Source organism: Centruroides vittatus, unplaced genomic scaffold, assembly GCF_030686945.1.
Source record: "Centruroides vittatus isolate TY-2023 unplaced genomic scaffold, ASM3068694v2 contig_912, whole genome shotgun sequence".
NCBI lineage: Eukaryota > Metazoa > Arthropoda > Arachnida > Scorpiones > Buthidae > Centruroides > Centruroides vittatus.
The window spans coordinates 241,984-261,322 of NW_027122601.1; the positions used below are offsets into that span (position 1 = coordinate 241,984).

Consider the following 19,339-nt stretch of genomic DNA (forward strand, 5'->3'; position numbering starts at 1 on the left):
TGTTATCATCTCACATGATGTTATTGCTAAACAACCTTCCTATTGGTCTAATTTTCACTGTTTTGGTTTCTGCAGCAGCAAAAGTTCAAATTTTCAACTTTGTATTTTGTCAGTTTCAACGGCAAAAGTGACATCATTTTTCTATTCTGTCAACAGCCAACAGTTTTCATCATCCATTTTCAAATGTGAGTACTAGGCTTAAAGGAAGCAGTGTGGGGGGCATGATTTAGTGTTTTTATGTAAAAAGTTAGATTTCAAAATATGTTATCCTTCAGAAGAATAAACTTTGCTTGTCATGTGAACACGAGGCATGTAGAGCCTTATACAATTTCCCTTCACCCATTTTTTTGGCAGTGTCCAACTGCTTCCTCTATGAGTATTTTAATCAGACAAAAATGTTTTATACTAATTTTGATACACTACAACTATGTAATTTAAACTGTGCTGCTATCTTTCATAGGATTCGACATGGAATTTGACCCAACAAAAAGAAGTCATTGTACATCATTGTACCATCAAATGGAATCAAGACAGCAAGCTTGATGGCTTTAACACACTGTGGCATTAGTTTTTGTATCAGTTTGTTATTTAAAGAAAAAGAATGATTTTACCAAATATGTTCCTAATGATTTTTTAAGCATTCTTTTTGCTTTTTCAATGAACTTTACAGATATCCACAGATTCACACATGCACCTTGTGACAGTTGCATAAAACTTCCACTTCTTATGACTTCCAATAAGTGCACGTTTTGAAAAGATGTTTTCAATAAAAGTTTGTTTTTAATGTAGAATCATAATATGCAATAAGAAATGGAAGTCAATTTAAGAAAGTGAAGTTGACGACATTTTCACCAATTATAAGTGGTGAAAATGATGAAACCAATATCTTCATTTTGTGGCTCCCTTAAAGTCTAACATTTTTGTTTTAATGACTTTTTTGTAGGATGCATATTTTTCAATTTATTCCAATGGATTGAATAAAATGGACTACCATGTATATGTACCATGTTGTCATTTCACATTTTAATTAATGTTGAGAATATTTTTCCACTTGTGGAAAAATTGCAATGGAAAACAAACAGAAAACAGAGTAGTTCTGTTTACATACGGATTGCATTTTCTGAAAACATAGAATGTTCCAGAAATTTGAATACATGTAAGTTACTATTGATGCTGTTGGAATGACATTGGAATTCCACATGGATATACAAATTGTTTGCTGGTCATATATATATATATATAATATTTTGTACTCAAGTTTTTCTCTTTCTGAAAGTTAAATATTGATGGATAGCTAAAGACTTCCTGTAAAAACTTAGCAATGTGTATATTTTGTAAACATTTGATGCTTTTTGCAGTTTTATTGTATTTGCATACAAGAATAGAAGTGTTACATATTGTTTAAATAGATCTTTTAATCTTTTTGCATCATAAAAATATAAAATTTTTCTGTATTCTTTTTCTTTTCTATTTTTAATGTTTCATTTTGTGTTAATTGAATAGTCAGTCTTTGTTATCAGTCATCTATTACAAGATATATGATATGTGATAGATAAGATATGTAGATAATAATTTTCAAAATTTCTATATTAATTAATTAATATTAATGAAATTTTATCTGTACATTACCTATGAAAATTTATAATTAAAAATTATGATATAAAATATTTTTAAAGAATAGTAATTTTGTAATTGTAATAACTGATGAAAAACATTTTTAATATAATTTCAGTTGGAAGAGAAAGAAGATTCATTAACAAAAAGTATCAGATTGACAAGTGCCCTCATTTTGAGAAATTTAGTTGAAAGTTGTGCACTTGCCAGAAGGTAAACAAAAATTTAATATATTGAGATTTATAAATAAGAAACTGAAAGATTATGTTAGATTTTAAAATTTAATTATAACTTAACTGATTATTAAACTTTTTATTTTCTTATAGTTATTTAAAGCGATATGAATCTGACCTTATGGTTTTAGCAACGGCATCCTTAGAATCATCAAGGACTATAGCACATTGCTTGTCAGAATTGGCAAGGCCTCATGAATGAAGTGCATCATTACAAGATGAAGCATTTTATTTGTGCCGTCAGCGAGAACATTGTTCTAATTGATGTCTCAATCTAAAATTTTAGAGGTGCCCATCATAAACCATTTATCTTTGTGTGGTTTTGGGAAAGAAGAATAAATTCCATCTGTTCAACACCTCTAAAAGGATAGCATATCGCTTTGATCCTGCCAGTTTGCACATGTATGCCTCCATACATCATTGGGGCATATCTGGCAATTGTTAAAAGTGTGATTTACAAAACTTTTCAATGATGTATGTAAGATGTTCAAAGTTACTGTTAATGTATTGGTGTGACATTTTCGAAGTCTCATTGCACAGAGAGAGCGATGTCATCAAAAGAGTTTTATATGCAGTCAGTAGTTTGTTTAATGTAACTTTACAGAACAAAAGGAATACGGATTTACTTCAGTTGGAATCAAAACATCTCGGAATTTATGGACCAAAGTCATCGTCAGTATCCTGAAAAACTGAATGCTGTGAGTTATCAAAGACTAAAAATATGGGAGACAAAACAAAGCAGAAAATGCAAGCTTATATAGTGTGGTTGTGTTTTGATTATCTTCAAAATTTTAGTCCTGTGCCGTTTGTCAAAACTCTTGTGACAAAGTCAACATTTGTGTGCATCTCCCATCAACCTGAGTTACCGTTAGTTTCTGTCAACTGTTAGTGGGTCATCTGTCACCAATGGATGTGGATAGTAAAAACTTCAGGAGAAAAAGCTGAAAATTTTCAACTAATTTACATGTCCAACATTCAGCATTCCATAAAGTTTTTCTTAGTATCATTATTTCATCCTGACAATATCACGTATGCTGTTTTATGTGGTTGCATATAATTTATTGTCATTCATATTTGTTTGACAAAGAAAACATCTCAGTGAAGCTTTTTGTATCTTTGTACTTCCAAACAATTCATCTTCCCGCTCTTTCCCCTCGTCATGGTAATTGCCGCGACGGTTGTGTGTGCGTGTGATTATTTAAACACCACCACTGTTCGGAAATGTGGTAAAACATTTTACTGTCTACATTTTTTATGAAGCTGTTTCACAGCAATGTACTGTTTAAAAATTACCGTGTATGTAAGAAAATAAAACAACCACATAATGATGCATATTTCTATAAACACCCATTGCTTTTAAAGGCTATAAAGATAACAGTTCAAAATGAGGAAAAAAATTATATATATACATATTATATATATATATGAAAACAGATACACGACACTGCCTAAAAGATGTATTGCACAGATTACAGTGAATTATTTCAAATTATGTATGTTCTCAGAAGTCTCATTTAAGTACTTGATAAAAAAAAATTAATTATTTAAAATTTATTAAAGTGTTTTGATTCGGGTTTCGCGTGCACAAGAAATCATGCCTCCCACAATATGTTTGCAGTATGTATGTATCTGTTTGATACATTCATAATTATAAGTCTGCTCAGTTGCCAAACATTACTGAGTTATAAAAAAGAAAACTGTAGAAAGAAAAAATGGGAAAAATTTCAAAAAGTGATGTTTCTCACCTGTTGAACTTTGTTTATATGTGAACTACGGAAAAATTTTACTTCTTAAATCTGTAGCTGGTATATTATTTAAATATTAGTATAAAAGATATTTTGAAATCTGAAGAACAAATTGTTCTATGTTTTTTGCTTCTTTTTAAAAATTAAAAAAATTGATTTAAAAAAAATTATATATATATATATATAAATATGATGTAGTTTTCAAACTTGGGAATTACATGTGTAAATACTGTTTCTATGTCTGTTGGATGTTTCAAACTTCACAAGTCCAAAAAAAAATTCTGATATCCTTTAGAAATAAAATTTAAAATGAATTTATTGAATTTTTTTTTTCCTCTTCTATTCTTTGATGTTTGTCGGGACTTAATTCAGAAATGTTTGGTGTGAAAGACAACTAAATCTAGTTGTAAGTATAAATATCCAACAATATAACTGATACTGGATTAAAACATGGTATTATGTATATTTACTAAAGTATAAAAAAGAAAAAAACAGTATTTAAAAATTATTTGGATGTTTTCTAACTTGCAATTTATATATATATATATAAAAATAAATATATATATTTTTTTTTTATTTAAAAAAATTCATTTTTATGAGAAGGGGGGAAATTATATATATATGCTTTATCAGAGTGTAAAGGTGAACTTTTTAAATTTATTAAAGCAGAAAAGAAAATCTATTTATTAATTTATCAAGTCTTTGAATTCATTTTTTAATATTTAGAAAACAATAATTTCTATGTAATTATTTTTTTACAGAAAAATATAAATTTCTTGTAAGATAGAAATGATTTTTTTTTTAATTTTAAAAACTAAATTTAAATCATTCTTGTTACGATCAACTTGAGGAATTGCACAACTTCTTCTACATTGAAATCACAGATTGAGGAATTTTACTTTTCAAACCTGAAAATAGAAAGATAAATTAATTTTAACCAAACTCATCATAATTATTACTTTAAATATGTAATTAATGACTTAATTTTAGAAATGATTGAAATAAAGTTTGAGCAATCTAATCAGACAAACTATAACAAGTTTCAGTTTATTCTTAAGTTTTTTATTTTAGCTATACATATCGAAAAATCTAGAAATAAACTTAAATACTATTCTTGGGGCATTGATTTCAATTCTTAACCATTTCATTGTGCTAAAGTAAAAATAATTTAATAATGGTAACCAGAAAAATAACATTAAAAATAAGACACTGATTAATAAATTATTGAGAAAATAGCAACAAATTGGGGTCCCATGCATCTGTTTCTAAATTATGTGTAGACATTTAAATATTTTTCTTTCTCCATTCTCAGCTTTGTTTCTTTACTACTACATTATAAATATTTCTGAATTCAAAATTATATTGAACTCTGATACAATAAGCTAAAATAGATAATCTAATACAGGCAACAGCAGATTCATGGAATATCAGATGTTCCACAACTCTACTAAACTGGACGTAAATCATTTCATTTCTAATTTAATAATATCGCTTTATACATATATATATATATATATATTCAAAAAAATTTACTTTTATATAGTTAATCATGAATATTCAGTGTTAAATTATTTAAAATATTTTACTAAATTTTATGACACAATTCTTATTCTTGTTAGTATCTGAAATTTAATGAAATCTTCAAGACAATGAAACAAGTAAATTTCCATTTTAAAATATCCGTAATTTTATGATTTACAGTATATTGAATATAATAAGTTCGGTTCATATTTTGATTTGAAAATAATTCCTTCTCTCTTCAGTGGTGATTACAGCATTTCTGACAGTTATTTTCTTATTGGGATCTCTGGATCGTATTTCAATCAAAAATTATAAAAAGAAAGAAATTAACTCTACAATCGAAAATGTCATGCTCAAGAAAATAACCATGATAGATCTTCGATTCGACGGACTAAGCAGAACCTAGGAATTTTCTACGGGACGTCTAAATAATACTGGCAATAATTAAAAATTCGTAAGAGAAAAACCAATAAATTAGTATATAAATGAAGTTACCGTGTGTACATAATTTAAAACAAAGGTGAACGTTATCTTAATCTAAGCAAGATGAGATTAATCTGTGTTAAATTTTAGCACGTGTTTTGGGTTTCACTGATTTTTTGGTACATCGTTTACAAAATCCGTTTAATAGAGATCGACTTTATAAGAAATCAAATATTCCTTTATTTATTTTATAAGTTTTACTGAATGCTTTTTCTTGTTGAAACAATGTGAAATTTATTTATAAAGACACTGGCAATTTGGTCTTTTTCAAGTGTCTACAGACAAAAAGAAAAACGAAAAAAAAAAATCAACAAATATTAAACCTTTAGTCGATTAACAAAGCCATCACGACAAAACAAAATTTTTGACATTATTTTTAAAATACTAACTAGATATTTCCTTAGATTCGTTACTCAGGTTGTTCTAGTGCAGGGGTGGCGAACCTATGGCACGCGTGCCCAAACTGGCACGTAATGTATCTCATGATTTTTGAAAAAAGGATAATTAAAAAAAAACAATCAGATTTTTTACATTTATTCGAATTAAAGGGTATTTGTTTACTTTCTTTAAATATCATTATTAGGAGTCTAAGACTTTGGCACGCATTAACATCTTTAAAGCTATGTATGCTTACAATATGGCACGCGGGCTCAAAAAGGTTCGCCATCCCTGTTCTAGTGTATTGTCATTTGGAATATCGGTGATGATTTTTCCACCGTGAGCTTGACCACAGAACCACAAGTCCTTCGGATATTTCGGATCGAAACAATATGATATTTCTTTTATTGTATATCCGCAGTAACTGTTATCCTTATTACCTGTCATGAATCTGTGGCTCTTCAGTAAAACTTGTTTTATATATAAGCTACGGATTCTGTCAATTTTATCAATTTGATAATATTCTGACACGGAATCTCTAAAATGTAGGTTATGAATGGCTCGAATAAAACGATTTATGTCACAGATTCATTAGTTCTTGGTAATTTCAGACTATTGAAACCGGCAAATGTTGACTTAAATTACGCACTGTCTTTCATATAAATAATTCTGGCAATTATCACTTAATATCGTTCGAAATATTTTTCAGATGAGAATAAAAACCTTTCTTGTTATTCCTACGAGTATTTATCAAGGACATAAGGGAGTATATTAATATTCATTTTAATTTATCTATAATCAGATTTGCCATTTTTAAATGTTAAAAGTCAAACTGTCAAATAGCTGAATTTTATTGTAGCTTTAGCTAAGATGAATTAATTATATTGAGATAGAGAAAGCTGGTGAGTCAACTCCATTTAATGAACATAAAAGTTCAGATAGCCAAATGAAGAATGAAAGTTCCCGAAGCTAAAAATGATTCACTTAACCAAACTTGTATCATTAAAAATGCAGAGAAACTGAAGAGAAGATTGCAAGGGAAAAAAAATTAAAGTGAAAAATTTTTCTGTTGGCTTCCAGAAAGACAACGGTTTTTTTCTGAATTTCATACATGCAAAAAGAAAGAAAGAAAATGCAAATTATTTCAAAACGCCAGTGTCAATCAGATTTTCTGACGCCAACCAGCCCTCAAAACAACCAATCTGACAACCTTGTTCCCCAATGGATATTCGAGAAAAGGATATCAAACGTTGATTCTCTAATTTGAAGACAAACGATCTTCTCATAAGAATATATCAATTTTTAATAGGAATTTATTTCTGAAAAGATTTTGCTATTATTCGGAAACAGATTCATTAAAGAAAATCGCCGTGTGATAAGTTAAATATCGATCTTATATCCAAATGGAGTCCGATCTGGATCCCGGAATTATTTGTGATTACAAATTAACGTCATTATCTGAACTATTATATTCCTGGCTGTTATGTGTACAGTACATAACAAGGGAGAGCATTGGAATCGTGTCAAATTTCACTCTCAGAGTCTTTTGCAAAGCTTCACGTTTTCAGATCTGAACCCAAAAACGTCAAAAAAAAATTTCGCATGTGTATGTGTGTTGGCGTCTATTTCGCTTAATATCTCAAGATAGGGTAAACATTAACAAAATTTGGCATGGTGATTGTATATGAGAGACATTGATGCTATTAAATTTTGGTAGTTAAGGGTACAGGGGGTCGTATGTATCTCCATTCGGGTCAGATTTTATTCGTTATTAACATTTATACTTTTTTTTTTCTTTATAAAACCTATCCTTGCCCTCAAAATTAAGCTTTTTGCCATTTTATAGTAATTAAAAATATAAAAAGTTTTTTATAACAAAATCTCATAACAGATGGCGCAAGTTTAAGTTATATTGTAATTAAAATTATAGAAGTTATTTTTTTAATAAGATATCACAATAACCGGGAAAGTTATGCAACTCGTTGCTGGATTTTTCCATATTGGTCGGTTAATTGGGGTCAGAACTATGCAAAAATAACCTTAAAACAAGTTATAAGTATCGTTATCGAGGATAGTGCGCACCCAGAGAAGGACCAAGTGGTCTTGGCACCCCCAAAGTAAAAGAAAAAAAAACTAGTAAATTTTCCAAAAATCTTTTTCTAATTAAATTTCATATTTTTTTCATTTATATTGTATAGTATCTTTTATTTCTGTATTACTTATGAAGTACAAGTCACATAAGATAGAAATTTAGTAATATTCTCATTAATTTTTTTTTTATCCGTCCAACTAGGCTCCCCAAGATTAAATTTTGAGTGGACCAATGATCGAAGATATTTTTATGCTTCAATGAATTATTTCACATTAATTTTGTAGGAAATAAAATAATCTAAGATAATGTGTCAAATCACGAGATCGAAAGATTAGATCTGCGACGTGTAGCGCGTAACGGACTATATGGCATTCCTTAACTTTTGTAAATACCCACCCACGGTAACAAAAATTTGCTTTCATTCAATAAACTTTTAAAATTTTATTGATAATATATACAATATTTATAACCCTACAATTTTTAACCCCCATTCTATAGGCATTAAAGACTTTTTGCATACGAAGCCAAGCTAGGTGGTGAGGGTCTGGATCCGTTATAACAAAGTCAAATTTACCATGAAACTCTCTAAGTTTTAATATCCGAAACAATGGATTCCATTTAATCCACAGTGGAGTTGATATTTTGGATGGAATAGAAAAAACGATACACCAATCGTAATTCTCCACGAAAAATAAGGGATCTAAAACAATTTTCGACTCTGGGTAATATTTGAAGCTTTGGGAATTTGGAAAATTTTTGAAGCTAAGAAAAAAAAATCTTAAATGTAAATCATGATATCTTCATGAAAAATCAAAATGTTTTCGAGCCTTACGAATTGACAGTGCAAAGTTGTAAATAAAGGTTGCACTTATCAGTTCGTTAGTCATATCTACCAGAGATCCAGATAAATATAAAAGTCAGTAGCGTAGCAAGGGGGTGTATCATGCACCGGGCGCCACTCTCAGAGGGGCGCCCAAATGGTCTCCAAGACAAATTATATGTGTTTCTGGAGGGGGAAGAGGGGCGCCAATAAAGTGTCGGGCACCAGTTATGCCCCGGGCGCCAGTTATGTTCGCTACGCCACTGATAAAAGTATTTGCTATTTCTGCTATTTCAAACTAAATTTTGATTCTGTACGATATGGAAAGATTTAATAATAAACTATATATTTCTATCATCACAAATTCCCTCTTTTCATTAAGATGCTAACGTTAATTTAGTACTCTAGGGTAAATTTTTTCAGTCATCACCTTATGGCCAAAATTCTGAACAATTCATCGTGATACTTTCAGTTTTCTGTAGATTTTCATGCCGGTCTTGAATTATAAGACTAATTACTATGTTACTTTTGTATATGTTTATAGTTAAAATACCGTGGCCAGAGAAGAGATTCGACCTTTTCTATGCCATTTCTCAGAATGATGTTTTTAAAAGGCATAAAATAAAATCACAGGATTTCAAAAAAATAATTATTATTATATTGAAATGCAGTTATCGCAGTATTAATTTTAAAAAAGATTTAAGACGGAGTAATGTATGCGCAACTGTAATGTGATATGAAAATATCTATTTCTATCAGTTTTAATATCATAGTTACTGCTACCATTAATACTGCGATTTATTGTCTATATTAATAATTGAAGGAAATGCTAAATTTCGGTTAGATGCTACCGAAAATAAAGGTGTAATTTTTATATATACGAGAAACGGTGCAAGTTCACGAACTCCGAAGTCTACGGATCCACCCGAATTGAACAGAACTCATTTCTGATCATTACTGTATTAAAAGACAAGTAATAAGCATTTTTTAAAAAATCGAATGAAATGACTTACGTAAAATTTTATATAAGTTAATAAAAGTTTTAATACTCTTAAAATTTAATTGAGATCGCATCTTAAGCTGTTTACTGTTGTATCTTAAATGGCGCGAGTCTCAATCTTCAATATCTAAAATCTGAAAAAATCGTAATGTGACATTATAAATCCCTATACTAACGATTTATTCGGATTCTAAATATGTATATATAAAATTATAACCTTTGATTGAGGCAAAAATATTTATACTAAATTTTAAGGAAAGTCTTATCCTCATCTCCAGTTTTGCTCTTGTTCTCTAGAGGAAATCACTAAAGAGGACTTAATATATATGTTGATTAGCAGAATTTTGAAATTATATTTACAAATTGGGTGTATTTTTCTGTTATTTTTAGCATCGAGTGTTATTAAAGTGGCTAATTCTACTTTTATCATAAACAAAAGACTCTTTCGTGTCAGACACCTTTCGTCAGAAGTGAGATCACTCGACGACTCGTATTTCAGGTAATAAGGAGTTACAGAATAACCAAGTGTAGTTTCCTTATCTATTTTAAAACTTACAAAGAACATCTTTCAAAACACTTAATTACAGTGTAAGTACATCAACATAGTTACAGTTTACAACTAGACTTTTGTTAAAGAAAAACTTCATCTCAATTTTTTTTATTTCAACTAATTACGCACGAAAATATTAAGATTTTGAGTAGAAAAACCTTCCAAATTAATTCTACATAAAGTTTTAGCAAAAACTACTACTTACAACTATTCGATTCGAAGGAAAATAATTTCGGTCCATCCATAATTACTTTCTTAAGTTAACAGGGAAATAATTTCTTGAGATATTATCTTAAGAGATAATTTGTGAGTGAAGATATTAGGAAAATTTTTAAAATGTTAATAACTTTTTAAAATAAAACATTTCTATTATTTGTTACTGAAGGAAAATAAAAACAAAATTGTTTTGTGATGTTAATTTCAAGGGATTTGTAAGTGTGAAAACACTAGAAACAATGCAAAGTTTATCTGAATTTTTAAACATTTTTGGGATTTTCACCATTCTAATTATACAGATTTAACCAAAATTCAATTTTAATTTTGTTTTAGAATATATTGCATCCAGAAATGTAAGGAAATCTTTCGTCGACGACATTAAAGAATTTTATACCAACTAACGAACATATTTTGCATAATTAAATCATTTAATTGATTGAATTCTATCTTTTATTATAAACGAAATATAACTTCAAATTTGTTCTTACGAATTCAAAAAAGATTTTACATAATTATGTCAGTTTTAAAGATGTTCTTGGATTATTTTCTACGTTAATAAATATTCGGCTTATATAAAATTAGGAATTATTAATACATTTGGAATTACACAAGAAAAATAATAAAATTTTATTTTCTTAAGATATTTATAATTCTGGAATATTAGAAAAATAAGAGACATATAGTCTACTATTTATAAATAAGTTATTGAAATATTTTTGGGAATTTAAATGATGTTTGGCATTTGCGATAAACAACTATTCTTACGATAATAATAACCTTTAAAGATTTAAGCAATTAAATTTAGGTCTTAACGTTAGAGCTGTAACGGTTGTGGAGTTCGGTGTTTACGCAAAACAGCAGACTTACCGTTATTGATTAATCTGATTTCTTGCACAATAATATCCATTTTGTGCTAAGTCGTTCTGCTGATTGACGTCCCGGTGATCAAAGTGGCCGGGTGTTAAGAAGGTAGTAAACGAGGGCGGCGCCGCCGGTGGCTGCGAATTTCTACAAGACAAATCGTGTTCAGCCAACAAACGCTGCAGTTGTTTGATATACAAAATAGCAGATCGAAGAGTCTCTACTTTACTAGCTCTCTTGGTACGAGTTCTGTACGGGACGTGCTGTCTAAGAGCAGCGAATCCCAAATTCACCAATCTCACTCTCTTCCTTTCTCTTTCGTTCCTTCTGGCAACGGTGGTTGCGGGACTCTCTGCGTTTCCAAATCTGCACGGTCGACGATTTTTACCATTTCTGGTACACCCGCCGTCGTAAGTGGCACCGTAATAGGCCCAGACGGACCTAGACGCGTCGCCGTCGCTGCAATGGTAGATCACCCTACCCTGATAGTTCATCTTTTACATTAAGGTGTTTCCTAACCGTACAGCTCTTTAATCCTTCGTTCCACCAACTGACAGAAGTACCGAGCCGCTATTGTATGGGAGGTTAAAGGTTACGACCTAACCCCGGGGTGAATCGTGCCTCCGCTCGCTCTATACGGAAGGATTTCGTTCTGGTTGGTCGATCGGCACGATTGTGCTTCCGCCGAGTGAACTATGGTTACTTCACCGAGCTACACTCGTTTAAAACAGGTAACTTTCGTTAATTCCCAGAGGGCTTAACGCTATGTCCCACTAACGATTGCAGGTTAACCCCCGAGTTCTGCATCAAACGCCACTAAATATATTCAACTTTTCTCCTACTTGTTGCTTTTTTTTCTTAATAAGACCTCCCCGAGTTTCAGCCGTGACAAGAGATGTTCCGGGTGAGAAAGAACAACTCGGTTCTTTTGATGTCGGCCGACTTGCGTGATATCAGCTGTTTAATCATTTTATATCCATGATATATGTCACGAATTTTTCATAAAAACGTTTAGCGGATTAAGTATTATTAATTATCTATGTAACAATAATATTTGTGATGTTAAGAGGTCTGTTTAAAGTATGCGAAATGATTACTTTTTTATTGCTCGTCAAGGATTTATTATGGGAAAACCGCGCTTCCATCCACTTAAAATTAAGTTGCTAATTTAACTTTTTGTTTAGATAATTAACAAAGTTTTTATTCTTCGATTTAATCAGCTTATTAATTGGGACAAGTGAAAGGTAACGAAATTAATCGGATTAAATTCCAGATATAACAAAATGTTCCTCGTTCGGAGTTTACGAGAACACAACCGCAGACGAATAGCCCGGCGAGGTGAGAAACTGTCAAATGCTAGTGTTAAGTACGTGTTAAAAACGTTAGGCGAATGTTAAATAGGACAAGTCACGCGTTGCATTCTACATAATTGATATGCCTAGTTTTTGAAGCTATTTCTAGAGTCAAATTCACCAAATTATGCAAACCAATATATCATTTATCATTCTACGTCGAGTAGATAGATCCCGCCAAGATAAGGTTATCCTGTTAAGAAGTATATTGCCCGATAGACGTATATATAACTATAATTTGTTACGGTTCAACACCTCCGTGTTTAAAGCTTTTTAACCTTTGACACAACTTTTTGATCGGACCGTTATTTCCATTGCTAATCTTTTTCTCCCTCGCTCTTCGTATCATCGCAAAGAATACTTCCATATTATATGCATTTTAGTTATTTCAATTTTATATTATGGCAATGAATATATAATTTAAATAATTTTAGATCAAATCCATGATTTTTTCGCTGTAGTTTTATGTTTAAAAAATACAAAATATTATTCAGTTTTGTATGATATTTGCATTCAGATATTCCTAATAAATACATATTTTTTAGATAATTGATAATTTTTTGTCTTTTTTTTTTCATTATAATAAATCATTGAACTCATAAAATTTATTTTTAATTTAGGTATTTTAGGATACATTAAAACGTAATTTTAAAAATAGAAACGTTTTTCTTCGTTGAGGATAAAGACATAATTCATTTAAATACAGAATTTTATGTGAACAGGAATTTTTCACACTACTTTCTCAGCATAAGGTATAATTGCTCATATAGTCAAACCTCTGAACAACGAGTATTAACAAATACAAAAAAAAAAAAAAAATGACTGTTATTTGGAAGTTGTTTTGTAAGCATCGTTTTTATAATAATAAAAAATCTAAATATCAACAATGGCTACTAACACGAAGATGCTTTTTGTTTAAATATGAAAAACTACTTTTCAACAGAGTTTATCTCGTACTTTCGATAGATACAGATAGAGAAGTTCCCGGAGTAAATTACTTGTTGATCAAATACATCGTTGGGCTGCAATTTGAAAAATTGTAGACCTATAAATTCCCACTGTCGTATGTCTGTCTCTCCGTCTTCCCTTAATCTCGAGAACCGAGTTAGATAGATGAAAGACGAGACCAGAGTGGAAACCTTAAGAGCAAGAGGCCTTTGTTATATCGAAAGGCAAAGTTTGATTCGTATCCTAAATCAACACCAAAATTCAAACTATTTTATTATTATTTAGTTCTTTACAATCTATAATTTGCTACGGATGATACTTTCAATTTATTTCCCAAATTTATCATTTTTATTCATTTCTTTTTCGTAACACTAAAACGCCTCTAGACTTTCTCTAGAATATTATTTATATAATACGGAGAAAATTTCACTTTTGTTATTTTTTTAATCGCTTTACTAACGTTGTTTTATAGTAGAAAGCGGAGGCCTGGAGTGGAACATAACTGTGCCAACGTGGCTCAAAAGGCTGCGTGTCAAAACATAATTTTTCATTATTGTCCCCCATTAATTCGTACTGTCTTTACCGTATTTATGCAGCGTGATTCATAAAACCATCAGTAGCTCACGACTCCGTTGCATTCGGCCGAACGAAAACGATTAAGACATCAAATACATTAATATCTAAATTATAACTTGCATAAAGTGTTGGGCAATAATTTTTACTACTGCTATGGAAGATTAGAACTTTTCGCCAACAGCGAATTTATTTAGTTGTCAAACGGCCTCAACCGCGAATTAGGGTGTTTAAGAGGGTCACGTGCGCTACCCACGTATCAATTTCACCAATAAGCTCTTTCCGGTAACGACCGTGTCATGAAATGGTACTTAAGAAGAAAACAAAATGTTAATTTACCTTTCTCCTCTCGATAATTTACACAACATTAAATACATCCGCCATTTTTCGTGATTTTGATACAATTGATAAGAATGTTGGTTTTACGGTGACATCGGTGACCTCGGCAAAGGTCGTCTTTAACCCCACTGACGTCATCGGCGTGGGAATTTTGCTCGTTCAACTTTATTTTTCCCTTTTATCCGTCTTTATTCCGGATATTATAATTGTAATGTAAATTAAAACCTCCGGCTTTTACTTTTAAAATTTTATGGCGTAAACGTTATGTTTAACTTCAGCGTTTTTATCATTTTTATTATACTTTAAGAACCGGACGAAGCCAGTTATTTTTAAATATGCTTTTATAAAATATAAAACAGTATATAACACTGTAAATGAAAGAACGAAGGAAATATTATGGAAACAACAGCCATATTTTCAATAAATTGAGGAATGCTCCATTTCACGTATGGAAAATACGTCGACAATTACAAAACTACGTTTTATTGAAAGTTAACTAACAATGTAAGTGAAATGTAAAAAATAGTAGCTTACTTTGATTATATTATTCCTTAGGAAAATGTCTATATTTAGCTTAAGTTAACGTGTGTGTCCAACAGAGTAACCAGAAATCTTTAGGAAGTCTGTATGGAAAGGAATAATATGCCTTATAAAGTCTTTTACTACTTGAGATACCTGGCTTTACTCGGAAAAACTCCTCAGAAAGGGTGCATCTGCTCCCTGCGCACTCCTCAAATCTCCCCTGAATATGTGTAAGATAGAAATTTGATATTTGTATATATGCATGTATCAAGAAGTCATATTTCTATTTTACAAAACTTTCGATATTAATGCACAATTTTTCCAAAAATCTAATTAATTAGTATGTCTTTGTGTCCTTTCTATCTTAATTTAAAATTTATTTTGTATACTAGTACTTTTTATATATTAACAAGACTTATTATACTGGAAAATATGGATGCAGATATTTAGTCTTACAGATTAAAATTAATGTTCTTTATTTAGTTCCTAGGTGAACTAAATAAAGAACATTATTTTTGATCTGTAAGACTAAATATCTGCATCCATATTTTCCAGTATAATAAGTCTTGTTAATATATAAAAAGTACTAGTATACAAAATAAATTTTAAATTTCCAAAAATCTATTTATAAAGTATAAGAGGCGAGTTAGAAAAATCGAATTAATACGTTTAGTGTGAAGACAATATTACAAATGTTATATTAAGTTCTGTATGATCTATTAATATTTGATAATTACGTATATCGGATGAAAATTAAATGTGATTTTCGTGCAGTATTTTCGCTTTCGTTTATGTAAATATCGGTAAAGATACGAAAGTCATGCGACAGTGACCGATAGTTCGAGACTCAAATATAAACAATTGTCCTCTAAAGACTAGCTTCACAACTTTATCAGCTATATATATTAAGAAAATATGGATAAAATCTTTCCATGACAACGATTATACGTGGAAAGAGCGATGCGTATTGTCCGTAATTATGTAATAGGCCTACTATCGAAGTATTAAGAAGCGAATTCTATTGCGATCGCAGTAGTTCTGTCATTATTAAGTATACAGTTAAGTATATATATATATATACATATATATATATACACACATATATATATATATATATATGTGTGTGTGTGTGTGTGTGTGTGTGTGTGTGTACGTTTATGTTGCCTCTTTCGGGGTAGGCCTATACAATTTCTGGGCACATAAATGAGTTGGTAACCTAGGTTGGGTTGTAACAAAATTGACATACAGAACTGTAATTAGAGTTCTGTACTGAATGTTGCTAAGTTTAATATATATATATATATTATAAATAGAAATATAAATAGAATAAAATTTAAAAATTTACTTAATAACCTACTGTATCCTTCGCAATATACAGTAATTCAAACTTTTATATAGGGTAATATATTAACAGTGAGTAATAGAATATTGAAATATAGAGCATATGTACAGTACAGTACAGAACAATGAATGCCAGCTGTTTGCAGTAGGATTCATTCAAGTAATAGCGAGGTTGAGGCCGAAATTTTAAACCCGAAAACGTGTACGTCGGACGATCAGCGCCGCTTCCCTGTAAGCCTAGAAGTTTGACAATGGTGTTTGGAAAGTCAGTGGAATCATACTCGACATTCCAAACGCCATTGTCAAACTCCTAGGCTTACAGGGAAGCGGCGCTGAACGTCCGACGTACACGTTTTCGGGTTTAAAACTTCGGCCTCAACCTCGCTAATATTCTCATTTTTCACCCGATGCTCGCCCGCTGGTGTTTAAAAACAAAACTATTTTATCTGAGTCGTTTGAATCGTTCTTGTGTATTGTCAGCAGTAAAGATGAATAGCAATAGGAAAAGCAAAACTTTCTGTTTCGTTCCAAATTGAAATTCCAAAGCCATGCCGATATAAGTTTAAATCCATTTCCACATGAAAAACATGATTATTCGGAAACAGAATTCGGAAAAACTCATAAATATGACCGAAGGAAAGAGTGGATTCGACTGTCAAGAACTGACAAAAAAAAAGTTTACCGATTGCCCAGCTTTATATGAACAAGTTATACTGACAATTGTATAAGATTTTTCCTTTAAGTTTAAAATGCCAGTAACTTTTGCAGACGTCAAAGCTTAATGTTTGAACGTAAAAAGCACAAATATAGAACGATCTCGCTCATTTGTTTCAATAATACCACATAAAGTGACGTGTCCCGCTAGCAATAATAATAAATTGCTAGCGGGACACGTCATTTTATATGCTAGGATATATGCTGCTTGAAGCTGTTTATCGAGATATTTTATAGGAGGAGAATAATTATTATTCTCGTATAAAATATTTTGATAAACAGCTAAAGCAGCATATATCATTATATCTGACAGTAATATATGATTAATTTATGTTGACTAGTTACAAGCAACCCAGATAGAGTAGCCATTTTGTAAAAGTACAGCGCTCTCATGAAAAACGCAAATATGGTTTACAGTTATATTTTTACAAAATACAATCAGTTTTTGTATAAAATTATTAAATAAATAGTTAATTGTCTTTTTTTCTTACTAAATTCTGGAAATAAAAGTTTAAGTAAAGATTATTTCATTTGAATGTCATCTGTGGGAGGAAACTGGTCAAAATGTTTCAAAACTATAGTAACAAAGCTCAATTCCTTTTAAGTGCTTCAAACGATACGTCGAGTACAGAAATGTATTTTCTTATTCCATTGGCCACATAAATGGAGATATTCATCAGTTTAGGACACTCCTATATTGGTCACTTAAGCGAGGTGACTAGTGGTCACCACGATAGCATTTGATTTATATTAAAACTTTGCAGTTTTAGAGGGGAATTTCAGAAATAGACACATAAGCGAAGTGGCCATAAAGCGAATTGTACTATATAGGCCTAAAATCGCCCGTAACCATTGACACCAAGTTTTTAAATATATTTGGAGGGCTAAATCAGCTTTAAAAGTTTGAACAAAAAATAAATATAAATCAATCAGATCTGATATAACTTATATAAATATAATTTCTTAGCACCAAAATATGAGGATGTCTTAGTCATAACAGTTAGTTCAGTTTTAAATCGCCACTGTGATAATTTAAAAAAATGTCTCACAAATTAAAATGTGCCTGTAATTTGTGCACAATTATTTTACTAATGATTATATTAATTATAATAGAAAATTCTGTTAATTCGTCGAAATACATTTCCTCGAATTTTAGTGTATCCTAGTCCTATTTTTATAAGATTAATTTCATTTGTGCAAATGTATCTTTATCAGCACTCTCTAACAATGCAACACACGAGCATATTGCAATCATATTATACAGTTAAAATTGATTATTATTTCAAGTGAGAAGAAATTGCGAAATTAAAGTAGTTTTCACAAATTTTGTTTCTCATAATTTCTGATATCAAATGATCAAATCGAATTTTATGAGGTAAAGTACAGCTTTTCGGAAGCTTCGGAATTTATATTTGAATTCAATATAGAGACTACAGCATTGTCATTAACACAATTATTCATTACATTTCAGATAATTTGCCTTCGGTCCGAACGTTATTCGTTTAGTAAAATCATTTCATAGCAGTAATTTTTTATGCCAATTTATTTCAAACTCATTAATTTGGATTGAAAAATAAATTTTGAATACATTTAGAGTTTCCAAGGTGAAATACAAAAACGTGTTGTTAGGATCATATTTTAATCCAGATTAAATTTTATATAACAAACCTGTACAAAGGAGTTAAGCTCCATACATTTTATCATTTACGTTAATTTAACCTAAATAAATTTTATTTCCATCTGAATTTATGTAAAAAACACGAAATTAATCATTTAAATTTTATTTATAGATATTTATCGATTTATTGTGAAAACAAATTGTTAAAATTAACAATAATAAGTTATCCATAATCTGCGACCCGATTTAACATTCTGTGCAATACATGTATTTTGACCTACAAATGAAGGCAAGTTTTGACTTTTAAAGTGTTTTAAATTCAGCAGCTGTATAATTATAATCTTAATAATAATAGTAATAATAATAATAATAATAAATCTGTTAGTTTGTTCAATTGTTGCAAAAATGTTTACAGCTTT

General features: G+C 30.3%; 1 protein-coding gene across 2 annotated transcripts in view; it reads left to right on the top strand.

The window, feature by feature from the left end:
• Nucleotides 1-3,172, top strand: part of Bap170 (Brahma associated protein 170kD) — a 189,349-nt gene extending 186,177 nt beyond the window's left edge. For both annotated transcript variants that reach the window (XM_067281239.1, XM_067281240.1), the window contains exons 20-21: nucleotides 1,733-1,827; nucleotides 1,941-3,172. In XM_067281239.1, the coding sequence (XP_067137340.1) occupies nucleotides 1,733-1,827; nucleotides 1,941-2,049 (204 nt within the window). In that variant the 3' untranslated portion in view covers nucleotides 2,050-3,172. The remainder of the gene's footprint in view (nucleotides 1-1,732; nucleotides 1,828-1,940) is intronic.
• The last annotated feature ends 16,167 nt before the right edge of the window (nucleotides 3,173-19,339 follow it).